At 42.1% G+C, this 19,449-nt stretch overlaps 1 protein-coding gene across 1 annotated transcript in view; it reads right to left on the minus strand.

The window, feature by feature from the left end:
- Positions 1 to 18,462, minus strand: part of Kcnh5 (potassium voltage-gated channel subfamily H member 5) — a 314,460-nt gene extending 295,998 nt beyond the window's left edge. Inside the window, exon 1 of the mRNA XM_005343212.3 lies at positions 18,000 to 18,462. Coding sequence (XP_005343269.1) covers positions 18,000 to 18,072 — 73 coding nt within the window. The 5' untranslated portion in view covers positions 18,073 to 18,462. The remainder of the gene's footprint in view (positions 1 to 17,999) is intronic.
- Between the last annotated feature and the right edge of the window lie 987 nt (positions 18,463 to 19,449).

Raw genomic sequence — 19,449 nt, forward strand, 5'->3', positions numbered from 1 at the left:
ACATCCCCCAACTCACACACATCCCCCAACTCACATACATCTCCCAACTCACACACATCCCCCAACTCACACACATCCCCCAACTCACATACATCCTCTACTTAGACGTGTTAAGAAAAGCAGCCAAGCAATTTAAACACACAGAACAGAGAGAGAAAAAATGGTGCTAAGTTACCGGGGACTGAAGGGTAGAGGAGCTGAACGGATGTAGTCAAAGGACAGAAAATTATAGTTAGCGATTATAAGTTCAAGAGAGCTACAGTTTCCACGGCAACGAGAGTTATAGCAATATACTGTATACTTGAAAGTCACCAAGAGAGTAGATTTTATTCTCAACAATGAAAAAGACATGAGACGGAATACACACGTTAAGTAGCTTGATTTAGCTTTTCTACAGTACACTTACATATGAAAGCATCCTATCATTTACCATGAACATATACCAAAAATTGTATACTTTTACTTGCCAATTTAAAAATAGTTTTTCAAATTTTTGGATTATAATATGTTACTTGTTGATTGAAAGGATTCCCAGTGTCCTGGGAACAATGGTACCATGTGTTTTTAAAAAAGAGAGAAAAGTTGAAAATCAAAATGCTTGCTAACCTGGGCCTTTTCTTCCTCCCAGAAACTTCTTAGAAACCTATAGTTTTCAAGCTTTTTGTAAACCAGAGTTCATTATAAAGAAGCACACAAAGTGTGCACCCACACAAAAACAGAGCCCCCAAAGTTCCTTAAACAATACTATACACGTTCTGCATTGTTTTATAATCTGTTTCAATTTTGAAGTGTGTTAAAAATTCACTGGATCAATTCTATCCCCTTCTGTTGCATCTTGTAGGTTTGAAAACGTCGCCTTAAAGAACCCTCTGAAGGCTTTGCAGCCCTCCCTATATCACAAACAGTCTTGCTTTCCAAACATCTGCTAGGTTTAGAACCACAGCTCTGCCTGTTCCTTGTTGGCTCTGCCATTTATAATCTCCTGCTGCTGCTATTCAGCCCTTTTCTGCTGCTCTGCAGTAGGGATGTCTAAAAAAGATGGCAGCTCGGCAGGTCCAGCTATCACTACCCACAGTGGTTCATCAACCACTGTTTCTTTCGTTTACCAGTATCTCTGTGTGATAATAAAATGGTTAACAAAAGCAGTCAGGACAGGAGCCCCAGTTGATGATACAGTGTTCTATTGGGGCATCCCTTGTCTCTAATCCAAGAAACATCTCCATTCCCATCTTTCTGATCGTTCATCAGCAACAAGTCAGAGATTCAGAGAGCCCGGGTGCCTGGCATCCAAAGGCAGAAAGCAGAACACCTGTCCCCCAAATTCCAAGTCTTGAAACTCTTTCTAGGGAAAACCTGTAGGTAGAAAAGTAGATAGGTTACAGATGAAAGAAATGATTGGAAGAAGCCTCTGCAGGGAGCAATTACTCCTCTTGTTGCTCTGGAAGCAGAGTTGTTTATGGAAAAGAAAATGGAGGTTTGAACCAAAAGTAGGCAGTGGATTTTTTGCATTGTTTCAAATCCATTTTTAAAATATCTACTTGAGTTCCATCAATAACACTGAATATGTCAAGATATATCATAGGCACACACTAGTGTTTGCTAACACAGTCAATCAGAACTAATAACTCAAAGATAATTTTAAGGCCAGCATAAGGTTTTACAACAGTCTAGGAGATGAGTCTTCTGTTCTTCTGTGTACTTCCAATTTGAGACTAGCCATGTCGGATTACATCATTCCCCATCCCTTCCTGCTGGGTCTTAACAATATACTGGCCTTATAGAAGACAGCTACAAGGACTCTTGCTATCATTTCTGGGTACCCTATAAAGCCACAGTCGAACACATTTGCCATATTGCTCACATAAGAAGTCATCAACTGGTAAACATTCACAACAATCCACTGATCATTCCGACACAGCCTATTCTTCGCATTCAGATCGATTCTCAACATGACTAAGAGAACGCTGTGAAAAACCTGGGGATTTCAATTAAATTATTAGTTTCTACATATACAGATCAACAGCACTTATAAGCACCTCTCTGGGTAATTACAGAGGCTGACAATGAGTAATACAAGCAAATCTTTATAAACTATTAGAGCAAAAAACTCTTCATAAAGTATTATAGTGTACTATCTGCAAGTTTTTTTCACCGCTGTGCCGTAACTGTAGAGACAGCTAGCAGCATGTTTAGGGGGGGTGTGAGCACCCATGTGTGCAAGCACAGAATCGGGGAAAAAAAAACAGTTCCTTATGTTGAAGCTACAAACTGAAACCTGCACAGTTATGTCAGTGAGAGGAAAAGTACGAAGAGAAACACTGAACAGTAAGAAATAGATGCAGCTAAGTTACACAGAAGGGCTGAGTTCATTTTACAAATTTGCATATGCATTAGCCAAAACACTGTGTGTATACACAATGTTCATATTATTATCTCCCTGAAGTCATACATTTCTTGTTCCAACAAATGAGAAATCTGATATCCTTAATAAATATTAAGAACAAGAGAGCAAATTTAATTAAAATTACTTCGCAGAAATTTTTAATTTCTTTCCACTTTAAAGCAGGGTAGGCAAAAGGAATTTGATTACAAAGGAATAACTAGCTGCAAAGGAGAAAAGTTAGAATCTAGACGGTGGGATAATTCTGGAGTGTCAGCAGCATGATGTGTTGAAGGAAATTTCCCAGAATTCTAAGTGACCATCTTTGTCATCATCATCCAGTCTTGACAGGGACTCTAGCTCCAGTGTGTCCTCACTTTCAGAGAACACAAAACTTCCCTTGGTCTTTAGGCGATTCCAACCCTTAAAGATGCTTACAAACATTTCACTTCCAGAAAACACAAAGACACAAATGTGGTCCTTATGAGGTGCCTAAGAGTCAAGCATAATTCCCCCACATGGGCTGGGATTTCAGAAGCTATGGTTCTGCACATCAGCAGATGCTTGGATAGATTTCTACAAAGGCTTGGGGCTTGAGAATACAACCTGGCTTCCTCTAAAGATAGATGTGAAATAAAGCAATCAAGTTTTCCTCAACTATTAGAGGCTTAAAACCCACATCATAGGCCCTTGATTCAAAATGGTTAAGAACCATTAGAAATTTTAAAAACTATTTTAATACTTTTGTATTTATACATATAAGGGAGAAAGAAGGAGTGATAAACACGTGGTTACCAGAGGCTGAGAAGAAAGAGCGGAGCAAAAGAACACAGAAAGTGGCATGGGCACTGTACGTTCTGGTGTTTTACTACAGGATGAGAAAATAATACACTCCTGTTTTCAAAATTAGTAGGAAAGAAGGATTTTGATGTTCTTATCCCAAAGAGAAGACAAATATTTGAGGTTATAGTCATTAGAATGACTTGATCATTCTATAATGCATATATGCATCAATGCATCAATAAGTTATCAATTAAAAGCAAGTATGAAGAATTGTAGCTGGCTCTAGGAATTTCTTGACTCCACTTTGATTCAAGGAGCTTGAAGTTAGGAGCGTGAGGGTTATCCATCCCAGATCTCACACCCTAGCGTTTCTGATTTGGTTAATCAGGAAAGGAACCCCTAAGCATTGGTATTTAGTTTTAAATCTTCCCAAGTGGTTCTACTGTGCAGAGATGGAGCCACGATCATCTAGTGTAGTAACTCCCGAATTCTGGCAGCTGCAGTAGGATCTTGTACCATGTGTCAAAAGCAGAGATCGCTAGATTGTAACGCAGACGCACTGAACTGATTCCCTCAGGGTAGAATCCAAAAATACAGTTCAAGAGATAAGTCTCCTGCTCAACAAAGTCTGTGACACTTTCATCTGGTCCCTCACCTCTCAGAGCCTACCCTAGAATCACCTGGTAGTTCATAGCAACGCAGCCTCTCGTACCCACCCTAGACCTTCTGAGTCAAACAAAGCCTGTGGTTTGAAAATATCCTCAGAGTAAGACTGTGTCTGTCATGTGCATCTTCTCCTTCCTTTTCTACAAATGGAAAAGCAGGCCAGGAAAGTTCCAGGACTCGGCTGGTGAACACAGGAAAAAGCAGCCTGGTAGCAGGAAAACAAAAAACAGAAGCAGGCTTTGCCCGGCTCTGAGTCTCATCTAACCCTGTATTTCTGAACAGGAATCTGAGCTCTTGTTTGGTTTCATTTTAACACAAAGAAGCACTTCTTCACAGAATGACTTCTTCGGGCAACAGGAAAATAACCACGCTTGAGTTCACACTACTACATACTAATCCCATTTGTAAAGGAGATCAGGAATCCGTGCTGACAGAAAATTCTAGAACAGGAACGATCATAAGCAGTCAATGAAATGCCACAAAGTCGCGAGGGCAGTTCCTTCCCTTTCTACGGAAATTCTGGAGGGGGGAATGGCTTTCCTCGGGGCTGCTCCAACAGGATTCGACTTTTTACAATGCTATTATTTTGTGATTATGATAACTATACCCTTTTTAGATCTAGAAATTTGAGAACACTGGCAATGTGAACAGGACAAAGAAATAGATAGTGAGAAGTAGATGGGAGGGAACAAACCAGGAGCCACTGAAGACGAACAAATGCAGGCATCTCAGGTACAGCCTAAAGATTATAGTTATCATACTGCACAGCAATCTAAAACTGCTAAGACAAATTGTAGTTCTTATCATAAAGGAAAAGGTTGTCCCCATGAGAAGCAACGGGCAGGCTAATTCTCCTGACTTTCCTGGTGCTCTCTGTATGTGGATGTATGTCCAAACCTTACACTGTAGCTGAGCAGATAGCTCAGTGGATAATGTGCCTGCAGTGCAAACGTGAGAACCTGAGCTCAGATCCCCAGGACCCACATAAAGCCAGGTACTGTAGCGCTTATCTGTAATCTCAGATGTGTTTTCCTGTGGTAGTAGTAGAAGAAAAGAGAGTTCCCAGAGACTCATAGGCCAGCTATCCTGCTATACTTAGAGGCAAACATGAAACTCTGTATCAATATGAGGTGAAAGGTGATGAATGACCCTGAGATTATTTGACTCACATACACTCTCTCTGTCTCTGTCTCTGTCTCTTTCTCGTTCTCTCTCTCTCTCTCTCTCTCTCTCTCACACACACACACACACACACACACACATACACACACACTACACATATGCACATAGACATTTTTTAAATCCTGCATACCTTAAATATATATAGCATTTTTAAAGAGACACAGTAGAAAAATGATGATGATAAAATGTCTTTGGGAGCGTTAAACTACTGTTCTTTCTCAGTCTCAACTTTTTATGCAAATTACCCTTAAGAGAAGTATTTCGGAGTATTAGCAAGAATCGTCAGATATTTTAAGAAGTGATAAAACAACCAAAATGAAGTCTAGAACACTGATGGAGAAGAAGACACGAGTAGAGGTGGGCAAGGACTTTACGAGAAGAAAACGTTCTCACTACTGTGCAATTTTCCCAAGCTCTACAGCAGCCACTGAGGAAAACCAACATGGTATCTCTCTAAATATAGTCATCCAGTCCTAACTGAAGAGACATACCTCCCAAGAAGCTGTGCAGTAATTCTAAAATGAGACCGGGAGGGAACTCGGTCAGTAAAGTATTTGCAGTACAAGAATAATCACTTGAGATAGATCCCACATTAAAAATCCTAGCTCAAAGCAAGGGCCCGGGCTGAGAGTGGGAAGAGGCGTACGGGTAGGGAGATGGGACAAATGGGCTAGGAGGTGGTAAGTGGGAAGGGGAAAAATGAACCTGCCAGTTACCCCATTTCAAAGAAAAATGCCCTACTTCCCTCTATACATAGACACTGAGCCAAATGGCTAAAAGTCATCCTCCACCCCGCCCACTCAGGACACTGACTTCTTACTAAATCCTAATCATTTTGCACTGATACATATGGGATAGATCCCTTTCCATGCATCTCCACTGCTACTCTTCCAGGTCAAACGTCATCTGCTCTTGCTTGAACCATTGCAGTGATTATCTAGATGGCTCCAACTTTCACTCCTTCTCCCTTCAACCCCCAAACAGGCGGCACTGTGTTCGGAGATCTGTCCAGGGCTCTTTAGAAAGGCCCCGACTTCTCTTCCTCCTCATTTTCCCCACTGTCGTCCAACTGCACTGGTCTTTAAGTTTGACAAATGGACCCATCCATTTCTCTGCTTGGGACTGTTCCCATTTTCTCTTTGCCTACAATATTCTTCTTCCCAGTCACCTCTAATCACTTTCCAACACTTCCTTAGTCAGTCCCCCCAAAACTGCTTCCAATCAAAATTAGTTCTTGTTACTTGTGATGTCAACACTTCCCCTTTTTCCTTCCAAATGCCTACCACAGTTTGTACTTAGGTGTTCTTTGTGTGCTTGTTACATATATGTCTCCCCTTCCATTCTCTGAGATCAAGGTACATATGAGCGTGTTCATCAATACACACCCAACAATCTTTGCTGGGAGAATCAAAAAAACAGTCCCTTTTCCTATTAAGACAGCCAGTAACCAAATAAAGAGCAATATTCAGATGTTATCTAGAAAGTATGTAAGGACTTGGCTAGACCTATTTCTTCAAAAAAAACTGCATTATTAACAATAATTAATAAGGATAGCAGGCAATCTTAAGCAGATTCTTGTACTTTGAATAATGTCTGAAAACTTGTGAACTGAAGTCAGGGAGCCAATGCTACTTTTCTGAGTTTGTCTTCTGGGTCGAGCAATGTTTATCTAAGTTTCATGTGGCTGTAACAGAAAAGTCCTGCTACATAAACAGCACATTTTATTTGGGTTAAACAAAATCTTGATACATATGGCTATTAAAGAGGCATAACTAATTTATATGAAATGTCCCTATCTATAGTCTTGACTTCTAGTATATGTATTCTCCATTTCCGTGAAAAGCTGGTATCTTTTATGTCCTTACAAAATAAGCTCTTTCCTACAATTCTGAAACAATACACCCAGTGTGCAGACGCATACACTTCATACTTTCCAAAACGAGACTAATTATTATATAATAATATTGGCAACATTAAACAGGCCATCACTGTGGGAGTTTGAAATATGCAAAAAAATCTGTTAATTTATTCAAACGTGTTCAGCTGTCATCAAAGATAAAAATATGCCTCCACGTTTCATCTTCCTCAAGATCAAAGGTACATTTTCAAGTTTCTGTGTTTCTTTGAAGGCATTAACTTCATCATTCTCCATCTAGGCAAAGTGGATCCGAAAGCAGGAGCTATTTCACCATCTAACCCCATAATCTGCTGCTGGAAACAATGGAAATGTTACAGAAGATACCTTTTCCATGAAAAAGTTCAACAGCTTAATCTGTAGTTTGTGTGTGTGTTCTGTGTATTTGTGCGCAGGTTTGTACCCATGAGTGTGCATGGTGAGGCTAGAGATGGACGTCACAGGCTTTCCTCTATCACTCCCCAACTTCTGTTGTCAAGATGGGATCTCTCACTGAACCTGCTCTCTCTGGACTGACTGGCCAATGGGATCTGCTTGTCTCTGCCCTCCACCCAGTACTGGGATTACAGGTTCAAGGTCACACTTGCTTCTCCATGGATGCTGAAGATCCACACTCGAATCCTTCTGCTTGTATAACAAGAACTTTACTGGCTGGGCTAACGCTGCAGCCCAGTTTCCACGTTAAGTAGCAATGCTTTGCTCATGAGCTACATTTCTACAAATGATGCTGGACAAAACCACTAGAGCAAAACACAAGCGCAATGAAGGCCGGCGTGAATCACAGACCCACAAAACACGAAAAACGGCCACCTTGGTGTAGCTAGTGACAAATTATTGTTGAGACCCACTGCAATGAAATGTCTTAAAATACCTAAGGCTTTAGACATCCACTAGCTATAAAATCCTGGGGAATAAAAGCTAAACCAGTCAAGATGTGCTTATCAGGAGAGAATGAATTATTTATTTAATATTCAAGCTTCATTTTGAAGTTTACAAATATACAAATGTTTGTTTTAAAAAAAGCAACCAACCTCTGTTCTGAAAGGATTATGTAGTTTCTTCAAAGTTAACCTTTTAAGAAAATCAAACATAATGATGATAAAACACATGAAGGACTTCAATTAAGACCGATCTCACTTGCACACATGGGAAAGAAACAAACAAACAAGAAGGTATCCTAGTTTGGTTTCTACTGCTGTGATAAACACCAGGATCAAAAGCATCTCAGGGAGGAAAGGGTTTATTTCAGCTTACAGTGTACTGTCCATCCTGAAAGGAATTCTGGGCAGGAACTCAAGGTAGGAACCTGGAGGCAGAAACTGAAGCAGAGACCACAGGGGAGCTCTGCCTTCCAGCTTCTTCTCTAGACTCACGCCCAATTACCTGCTGTCCAGGGGGCTGGGTCTCCTTTATCAATTATTAATCAAGTAAATGTCCCCACAAATGTGCCTATAGGCCAATCTGATGGAGGCCTTTCCTCCGCTGAAGTTCCCTCTTTCCAGAGGACTCCAGTTTGTCTCAAGTTGACCAAAACCTTCAGGGTACATTACAACATGATTGTCTGAGGCTTTGCCCTGGCTTTTTTGTTTCTGTGTGTGTGTGTGTGTGTGTGTGTGTGTGTGTGTGTGTGTGTGTGTGTGCGTGTGTGCGTGTGTGCGTGTGTGTGTGTGTGTGTGTGTGTGTTTTATTATGCACTCTGTGCAACAGGAGCTAGTTGTTTAAGGGAAACATAAATATCTACAAGGTAAACTCATTTTCCTCCCTGGGCCATTTTCACAGGGCTAGTTACACAGAGATAGGAGTTCCTTTCTGTTGTTCTCTCTGACCATGTCCAGATATTGCAGAGTTTATCTGGGTACTGGGGCAATCCAGACCGACACTTCTTTTACTCTAAGTAATAGGTTGATGTTTGGAGGTTGCAAGGTAGTGGTCAGGTGTCTTATTTGTTCATCTGTCTATTGGGGTTTGTTCTACAAATTAGTCAATTGAGTTCCATGCTTTCAAGCTCAGTTAATGATTTTAAAGGCTTCTGGTCATTTAATATTTTGCCTTCGTTGGGTCAAAAAGGTAGGGGAAAAAAAGTCTTACGTTATCCAAAGAGACTATGAAGAAGCAAGTCTGAGTAAATGTTTCCTTCAACGTGCAGTGTACTATCTGGGCCATGTGTGTCCTCCCATCTCCTCCACAGTTCTTCCGGGTTAAAAGCCTGGAGAGCCTCCGTCACCACTGTGGAGTGGTGGGGAGATGGAGCCAGACAGGAAGAATGGAAACCTTGCAAATGCCCAGCGGAGTTTCATAAAATTGTCAGCCACCCTGAAGAGGGTTCTCCCAGTAGAGTCAAGTTGTTTTAGGGAGGATGAGAGCAGTCTCCCTAATTTGGTCCTCACTTCTGGAAGCCCTGTTTCTGAGCTCAGCTAATGAGGCATTCTCCTTCTGGGGCTGTACATAGGACGTTAATCACATAGAACATTAGTTGTTGTCTGAGGCTGTTCAGTGATGACCCTCCATTCACTCATTGGGCACGCGCCATCTTTAGGGGCTACCAAGGAAGTGAATGGAAAATCCTTGCCCCTTAAGCCTTGCCATCTCCTTAGGTAGTGAAACTAACATTGTGCTGAGTGGAAAGGCAAGTATAAACCTAAGGTTTCCAAAATAGCAGGACAAAAAATATATAAAAGTGATCTTAGACTGTCGGGAGAAAATGCCACAGAAAATTGATTTAAGAGCAAAAATAAATAAAGTCAAGTCTGGACACAGTTTACATGACGTGTGAGAAGCACAAGAAGAGAACTCCAGATGTCGCCAGCCCACACAGGACCAGAAAGACAGAGACCCAACCCCGACATCAGACAAGATTGCTCTGGAAGGTGGAATGAGGACAAGCAAAGGGGGGTGGAGGGAGGAACAGGCGCCTCTAAGGACAAGGACGGAGAGGGAAGGATGAGGGGACGGAAAGAGGGTCGAGTACAGAGGGAGAGAGAATATGGGAGCCGTGAAAGGGAACCTGAGTGCAAAGAGGATGGTGCGGGGGGTGCTCACAAGCTGGAAATGATCCGTTGCAAAGAGATAAGGAAGGAAATGGCAAAAGTAAAGACTACCAACCACAGATGGGATGTCCAAAGATTTAAACGACATTTCCCCTCACAGAAAAAAAGAAAATAAAGAGAAACATTACAATGACATTGCTCTGGATCGCTTCCTAGCACATAGTAGATATTCAATTAGAGTCTGTTCTGTAATTGAATAATTCACTATAAATGGCATGAAGGTCGAGCAAAGAGGTAGTTACTGTCTTTAGGGAACTTACTCTCAGCCTGTGTAACCCTCAGTGTGGACCCTCACTAGCCTTACAGTGCTATAAGATACACAAACTAAATTCTTTGTGTTTTATTTTGTCACCAAATAGAAGAGAAGTGCAGAGACAGAAAAAAAATGGAAAGAAAGCTAAACTTTCCCCGTAACACAAGTCAGTTGATCGATGTTTAGTTACATTTGGCAATCAGTCGCTGGCTTGCTGGATTGTAAGCTGCTTCGACCACCAGTAAAACTCTCTTAAACAGGCAAGGATTGATTTCCAAAGACGAAACACACCATCAATAACTCCTAACTGCAGAGTTGTTCAAAATAATTTAATTATAATATGAAAATTGGCAAGCAGTTCTTTCCCATATAAAACAGTCCAGCACTTCAGCCCTCTGGAGATTAAAATTAAAAGGGTAGAGAATATTTTGTTTGCATATCAAGTTGAACTATGGTACAAGCATGCTTTTACGGGTACCACCGACACACCCTGTGCTGTATGATTTCTGTTTTCAGATACACACGATAATTAAATAAACATCTTTAGCTACATAATTACTTAGCCACCTCACTTCATGGACATAATCAGAACTGTTTGGAAAAAAATCAATTATTAACTTGGTTACTTTAGGAGTCAAAATCAAATTGCATTTACTCAATCAGACTTTTCTGTGTGTGGCACAGGGGAGAGCAGGAAGGGACTGGGTGTAGGTGTAACCTGTATCCTTGGGGGATGGCATGATGTTCCTAAGCTTTTGTAACCTTGTGTGCACATCATTATAGCTGGAAACGTCTAGGGTTTCACATCTAAGCTCAGCTCTCAGACTGCTTACTTCTCTAAGTTTGTAGGACTTTACACTTAATAGTTGACAATTCTCTGCTTGGACCAGACCACATAAAAAGAACAAAAATCAGCTTCAGTAAAATTTCAAACTGCTTTTTTAAATAGTTTATTTATTTTTATCTTATGTGCATTGGTGTTTTGCCTGCATATATGTCTGTGTGAAGATGCCGGATCTGCTGGGAAATGGAGTTACAGCCAGCTGGGAGCTGCCATGTGGGTGCTAGGAATTGAACCAGGGTCATCTAGAAGAGCAGCCAGTGCTCTCAAACTGCTGATCCATCTCTCCTGCTCCTTGAACCATTTTTCTTTTCTGTTTTATTAATTTTGTTTTATTAATTTATTATTTTGTTTATTCTCTTGTTTCTTTCCCTATGAAAACCTAGCATATGACAAAGCTATTACCTACACCGCATACAAACGTGGAACTTTGTTAGGTCCTAATATCCATATAGCCAAATGCTAAGACAACGTCTAATATAGTAATTTATTATACTAAGAATGATCACACATTCCTCGATCTGGCCTCTTACACTGGTAGTGTAAGACAACACAGGAAAGTGAACCTCTCCGAGTAATACATTCCTAATCATGCCTCCTGGAGTTGAATCATTTGGAGAACTTTGAAGATAATTTGTTTTAGCTTTGAACTTTATTTTCAAATATTGGGAAACATCAAAAGGCTAGAATCACATATGGGCTATAGAAATAATTGTGAGCTCTCTTTTCAACAAAGTGTGGATATGAACTGACTCTACCCCTTCCTCGAGTCCAATATAAATTATATAAAAACATCTGATATCAGAAAAACTCTGCTGAAGTAGTAAAATACTTAACCATCTCCCCGGGATAAGGCTTTATATACATGGAACCTTCCTGGAAACTTTGTACTTCATATACATTGCTATGACACTGAAAATGTGTGCTATAATTAAATTTTCATTTGATAGTATGTTACCTATTAGTCTAAACCATATCTTATGAATATAACATTATAACTATCTGTGATGTACGATTAGCCAATATCAAATGTCAATGTTTACTAATTTATTACTATGATATTTATTGAGTCTTAAAATAATTGCCACTACTTTAAATAAATTTCAGTAATTAAAAGAAGTATCTCATATCACTGGACTTTCTTGTTTGTCTTGTTTTCCTTTCATGCAAAAACGCTAATCATGCAGACTCCCCAATCATATTTGAAGGGTCTAGGGGAAGAGAGAAAAAGGAAAGATGTTGGCTAATCACTAATCATGACAGAACCTATAGTGACCTCTTGTGGTACATGGTAACCACCGAAGCTTGGTGGCCACACAACTTCTGCCTAGACTGACTACTCACTCCAGGGAGTGTTGAAAGCGCTGGTCCTCCAAATGTAAAACCACTGGTCCTCCAAGCTACCACCACAATGAAAATAAAAGACAAATGTTGACTAAATATTAAAGATTCTGCATGGAAATTCACTCAGTCATTACCAATTACAATAATCATTACTACCGTCTTCCATTTAGAAATATAATGAAATTATTTTTAGATTGTCTGAAAGAAGTTTAAGTACATGGACTTTTTTAAAATACATTCTTCTTCTGGAATCCAGTAAAAGACACTAGTGAAGGCAATGGTGTGCAGGGAGAAGCAGCCCTTAGCCAGCAGTGCACAGCACGCATTATGTAATGCAGAGGAGGCTCAGAAGTGAGATGATGCTCTTGGTTATTCATCAATATAATTTAGGAAGTGGTGAGTATGATTTCAACCTCTTAGATACTTTCAGCACTAAAGTAGTGCATTATAATACTTAGGTAAACCGATGCTTCGAAACCAATGTGCGTTTTTACCAATATTTCCTGAACAGTGTCTTAGACGTTACAGCAAGCCATTCACTTTCTGACATGACCAGCAGAAACCAGCTGCCTTAGACTGTTCCTTCCAGATTGGGTCATAATTAAGCTGGTTTTCTTTTTCTGATAACAGATCACTATTTTTTTGCCTAGTGGTTTCTTATAATACCACCATGTTTTTTAATATCAATTAGAGCATAAAAATGATTTTGGAATTTCTTTTTTACACAGGAGAGGTGGCAGAGTAAAGGGAATGCCTGCCCAGCCCACTGTCTCTAGAAAACTAGAAAACTGAAGCTACTAAAGACCTCTTAAAAGATGGTCTTTAAAACTCTCTCTCTCTCTCTCTCTCTCTCTCTCTCTCTCTCTCTCTCTCTTTCTCTCTCTCTAACTCTTTCCTGAGTCCTTTTCCTCCGAAGAGAAAAATAACACTTTTAGTTTTTTTATTGAAGTGAAAAAAAACCTTAATTTTTAATGTACTTTAATGTTAGTGAATAACTTCACATCTAAAAAACATTAATTTGAATTTATAATTTTTCAAAAATGGCAGCCTAATTTACAGTCCCCCAAAGTAATCATTGCTAGCTATTCATAGGGATGTAGAGAGAGAGAGTGCTGGGGTGAGATACACTGCCTATGGGGACGGTACATTGAGGGCTTTGATACATTTTTTTTGTCTAATATTCCACCTAAAAATCTCTCAGGTATTTAATTCTCCATGCAAGCTTACATCTCTCTACAGCCTAGTTTAGACTAACAAATATCTTACATGAACATTGGCCATGTAAAGAGGGAGGAGGTGCTGGCAATGTCAAACGCAGATTTGATCCATAGCTACTCAGGAAAGGGACCTTCTACAATGGTGTTGCTCAGGTGAACTTGCACACAGTTCTCAAGCCTTCTCTTCTTGATAAGGCACTTTGATACAAAAAGCCAAATATATGCTTAAAACTTCACTATGCTTGACAATCTGATGTTTCAGACCAGCCAGTAGAATTATTTCTAAGGCAAAATGATGCTAAATGTTCAAGGAGGTAGATACACGATTTTCCTTGATCTGATCATTTTGCATTGTACCTGTTTACTGAAATACTATACCATAGCCTATAAATATGTCAATCAAAATCAAAAAAACTGTTTTAATGCTTATCTAAATGCTCCTGTTGTCTTTATACTTTTGACTTTTACAAATTCTTGGAAAAATAATATACTCTCAGTGTTTACGAGCTAAGAATTATCATATTCCTTTTATTTGTTCTATCAAGTCTTTAATCTTAAAACTGAAGGGGCACATTTTTTTGCTTCTTCTATTTTGAGAGTTGGCTGCTATAAAATGTGTAATCATCCATCCTACACAACAGTGCTTTATTTTATAGACATAGTCACCAGTAATGATTTGTAATGCTGGCTTGAAACACTCAACTAAACAAGGAGAGGGGAAAAAAAAAGAAACGGAGGGTGCAACAGCAGGAGAGAAGCTACGTGGCCACTCAGCACATGAAAGGTAGGTAGCACTTCCCCCTAGAAACTGCAGCTGAGGTCTTCAGAGTTTGATTATAAAATCCTCAGCTTCAAAAACTGTGAGAAAATATGCCATCCCTCTTGTTCATTTGTTCTGTATTACCAGAAAGTTGTCCGATAGATAGACTCATAACTTCCTGAGCTCTCGGTTCACAGGCTACCCATGGACAAAAACAAATGTTAAATTTCCATTCTTCAGTGTGTGTGTGTGTGTGTGTGTGTGTGTGTGTGTGTGTGTATCTGTCTCTCTCCCTCTGTCTCTCGCTGTGCATTCTCTCTGTCTCTATCTCTATCTCCTCCTGCCCTCTCCCTCTTCCTCTTCCTTTCCTGTGTGTATACCTGTGTGTCTGAGTGTGTGTGGGTCTGTCTCCATCCTGTGTGTGCACCTGTGTGTCTGAGTGTTTGTGTGTCTCTGTCTCCATCCTGTGTGTGCACCTGTGTGTCTGAGTGTCTGTATGGGTCTCTGTCTCCATCCTGTGTGTGTGTACCTGTGTGTCTGAGAGTCTGTGTGTGTCTCTGTCTTCATCCTGTGTGGACTTGTGTGTCTTAGTGTCTGTGTGTGTCTCTGTCTCCATCCTGTGTGTGTACTTGTGTGTCTGAATGTTTTTGTGTCTCTTTCTCCATCCTGTGTGTGTGCACCTGTGTATCTGAGTGTCTGTGTGTGTCTCTGTCTCCATCCTGTGTGTGTACTTGTGTGTCTGAGTGTTTGTGTGTCTCTGTCTCCATCCTATGTGTAAACTTGTGTGTCTTAGTGTCTGTGTGTGTCTCTGTCTCTATCCTGTGTGTATACCTGTGTGTCTGAGTGTCTCTGTGTGTGTCTGTCTCTATCCTGTGTATGTGTTTGGTTTTCTCTCCATCTCTCTGTCAGTCTTTGTGCAGTATTTACCTTTTGCCTCCCCTGCATCTGCCTTAATGCCTGGATGGATGCCTGTCCAACTTTGTCTGTAGGATCTTGTATCAACTCTACCTCTTTCTACATACATAGTCATCTGACTTTTGGTGCAAGATCTGCTTTTCAAAGAGTATGCTATTCTCTGAGAAAGAAAAGCTACTCGATATAAAATGCCAGCCTGTGTTTCTTCAATTCTTCAGTCAACTGGGAGTGCTGCCTCCTGGACTTCTGGTCCCCACTAAAGCCCTGCCAACAGTTCATTCCCAGTGTTATTAAGTTGGTAAATGATTAAATCTTCAGTGTGACAAACCTGATCCATCTATGAGAATCCTAGAGGGAATTTTATCTGTTACTCGTAATTAAACAATCTCTTGGGATGAATTTTCCAATGTCTCTGCCAAATCAGGTAGAAATGACAACTGAAGGGCCCTCCCACACAAATAAGTGGAACAATTACATCCTGCGGTTCTCAGTTCAGATACTCCTGAGGATTTTTGGTGCTTACTACATATAGACATTCATAATTCTGAAATACCTAACATACCCCAACAAAATCCCAAGGTTTTGTGCCTTCCTACTACTCAAAGTTAGCCATAGACAATGAAAGGTGGAACCCTTACATGTCAAAACAGGTCTCACTCATCCTTGGTGTTAGCCAGTGAAAGAAGCACTCAGCTAGAAAACCATCCTAATCCCAATGTGTAATTAGAGATAAACTATTCATATGTTGGTTGATAGAAAATAGAGGCAATGGGAGTAGACAGTCCTGAGGCACACACCGTAAATCTCCATTTCAAGCCGCATCTAATGGGAACATGTTCCAAAGCCTTCCCTCAGTCCCAACCTGAGAACGTTGTGCCACCAACAATGCTACACTGATAAACTTCAATCCAGGGCTTCTCATTGTCGTTCTTTTCACCTAGGAAAGTGGCAGAGCCTCATGGGACTGGTTTTGTAAGGCCTTCCCTGAAAACTCCTCTCAAAAGGCAAACTGTAAGAGGCAGAAGCAACTCAAGATGAGAAATCCAAAAGAAAATCACCACATCTTTGGAAATGACTAATTCCAATCATCTTTAAAGTCTCCCTAGCAAATGGATTGCTTTAACAGCAATGATCCCTGTATTCTAGATCTGTGTGAGATAGTCCTAAAAGAAGACAATGGGCATTCCGTGTCATTGTGAACTTACATTTTAATTTATATTGTCATCAAAACTGAAAGTACACATGAACCTCACACTGGGATAGCTAAAAATATTGCAGGGATTAAGTGGCTGTGCAGCACCATAAGCTATTTTTTTATCCAAATGTGCCCCCCCCTCCGCTGCCCTAGACTTGTACAGAATCACACTTTGACCTAAAGTGAAAGAAAGAGGAATCACAAGGCTCCAAACCAAACTCCAAGATGGACATTCAAAGAAAACTCCTTAGGTTATTGCCAATCTCAAGGACACATTTGCAAGCCTGGTTTTCAAAGAGACACCAATCTAAACAGTGGTGTCTGAGCTACCACCTCAGAGCTGGCCATCTCCGTGCCAGGCTATTGGTTATCATATTTTTGTGTTCCCCTCCCAACTACAGCTAAGCATCTTAACCACATTTTCACACGAAAGATCCACAGTGTGTCTGCTATGTCACCCCCCAAACACACAACATTTCCATGAGTGATTGACAGGACAAGGAATCACAGAGCCATCCAGAACACCCCCGCTGCTTTCCTACTCAACTCCAAGTGCACAATGATGGGATTCTGAAGAGAAACCCTTAAGGGATAGTCCACACCGTTTGCTTTTGGAGTTTAAAATTATACAAAAGAGTTTTTAAAAACAACTAGAAAATGTATAATTCCAGAAGATAAAAAAAAATGTATCATCTTAAAAGTGAAATACATAGTGATTCCAATACAGAAGAAAGGAGACCAAGCATAAATTGGTGGTATTTTAAAGACACTTGGGAGGCAGGACAGCCTTGCTGTGCAGGAGCAAGGTAGAATGGCGTGGTTCAAATCTTTCTCCCAAATGTGTTAAAAGCACAGAGACTGTGGCTTTGCTTTTACCATTCTGCCTGAGTGAAATAGGTGAAATGTCGCCTAGGAACCAATACACAATGAGGCAAATAAAAACGTCAAACTTTAAACACAAATTTGATCCTAGTAACTGCCTTCCGCTGTTCCAAGCACTGACTTTTTTAGGTTCAACTCCGACTGCTCGCCCTAACGCGGGGTACTTTCATATGTGCACAGTGGGTCCAAAAGCTACCCCAGTGATTTAAATTTGAGGAAGTACTTTCCCAGACATTCCCAACTTGAAAGGAAAGCTTCCTCCAAAACCTGGCTCTATTTGGTCAGCGCTTGAAGCTTGTTTGGGAAGCGATGGGACAAGGAAAGACTCGTTATCTAAGTGCAGTTCAAACCTATTTTGATGAACCTCCGCTAGCTCTATCTACCCCCCTTCTCTTTCTTCCACTCCAGGTCTGGACAAGTGGGAGGGGGTACATCTCATAGGAAGCAAATGCAACTTACTTTCCTCCACCACCTCCTTCCTGACTCCCACCCACCCTAAGCCACCAGGTACATCTGCCTACACCCCCTCCCCCCTTAGGAGAAGGATGGGATGGGTGGGATGGGGGCTCCAGTGATCGGGATGAAGGTAGGGAATGTTCTGAACTGCAACTCTCCTTACCACTGGAGCGCCTGACGATGTTCTCCAAAAATGTGTTCTGCGGCGCCACCAGCCCTCTCTTGCCCCCCGGCATCCTGGGTCTGGAGGGCAGCGGCCAGGATCCGCGGCGGGGGAGGGGGGGAAGCAGAAAGAAAAGGTGGAAGAAGAAGAGGAAAAGGTAGTGGAGATGGTGATGAAAGAAAAGGGGGCACGGCGGCGGCGGCGGGGTCCCCTGACTGTGTCTCCAGCCCGACCCGGATGAGCAGCTCTGGGGAGGAGGACCAAGCAGTTCATGGTAGTAGCGCTCCCCCGGCCGCCGCTGCCCAGACTGTGGCGGTGCCGCACACGGGGTTGGGAAACTGCAGGCTCCGCCGGGCACAGTGCGCCTGCGCCGCCCCCGCTGTCGCTGTCCCGCCGGTGCTGATGCTGAGGCTGCTGCTGAAGATGCTGCCGCGGAGGCAGGAGCCCGTACGCGGGCTCAGCATTTCTCCCTCTACCCAGACTCCGAGATCTGGGAGAGAGCGAGGAGGGACTCGACTTTTCTCTCCCCACCCCTAGCCCAAGCCAAGACCCTCTTCCTTAGCTCTGCTCCCTCAGTCTTCTAGCCCATCCTTCTCACGCAGCTGTTTCACAGCTGCCCAGGACAGCCCAAGTTCTGCCCGGCTTTGCGAGCGCCCAGTGGCTGCTCCTTTCTCCACAAAGATCCAGACAAGTGCTCGCTGCTGTTGTTTGCAGAAAGAGGCACAGGAGTGGGCAATGGCAATCAGGGGGAAGGGATCACATCTCAGCCTATCCCGCCGCTGTTGCAAGCCCAGGCAACTCCAAGCAGACACGGGTCCTGAGGCCGAGGTGCAGGAGCCCTCCTGCTCCAGCCCAGGCTGTGCGCCAAGTAGGAAGCAACTGGGTGGCGCTCAGGGACGCAGAGCAGCCACCTGACGCTGCTACCGCCCCCCTCTGGGCTCTGGCGCCTGAAGCCTCAACACAGGAGCTCTCGACACCCTGAGAAAGCCCACTATCTGGAGCAGGAGCCAGATGGAGTAGGAACACAGAGCTGGCATTCCGAATGGCCCTGAGCCCCCAGGCTGGATTTGGCGCGCGGAGGCGCCTACAGGGCGTCTGGGGAGCTTCCTTGGGGCTGAATACAAGAGAGGAACAGAGAGCTGGATCCCCCTACCCAAATTTGCAGAATAGAGTTTGCTTGGTGCTAGGAGTCCTAGGAAAGAGTGAATAATTCAGACAAGAACGATAGCAATCGGCAGCGTTTGCGTGGAAAAGTGATGCAAACCCCGACAAGGAAGACGCGCAAGGCTGGGGAGAGGCTGCCTTCCTATATGTTCAGGACCCGGACTGGAGTGGGACTGTTAGAAGCAGTTCAAAAGGAAGAGACAGCCACACTGAAGGGAAAACTGCACAAGTAAGAACGGGGCGGGAAGACACGTAAAGAAAGGGGAGCATGAGCTGCAGAAACACA

This window comes from Microtus ochrogaster, chromosome 1 (assembly GCF_000317375.1).
Source record: "Microtus ochrogaster isolate Prairie Vole_2 chromosome 1, MicOch1.0, whole genome shotgun sequence".
Taxonomy (NCBI): Eukaryota; Metazoa; Chordata; class Mammalia; order Rodentia; family Cricetidae; genus Microtus; species Microtus ochrogaster.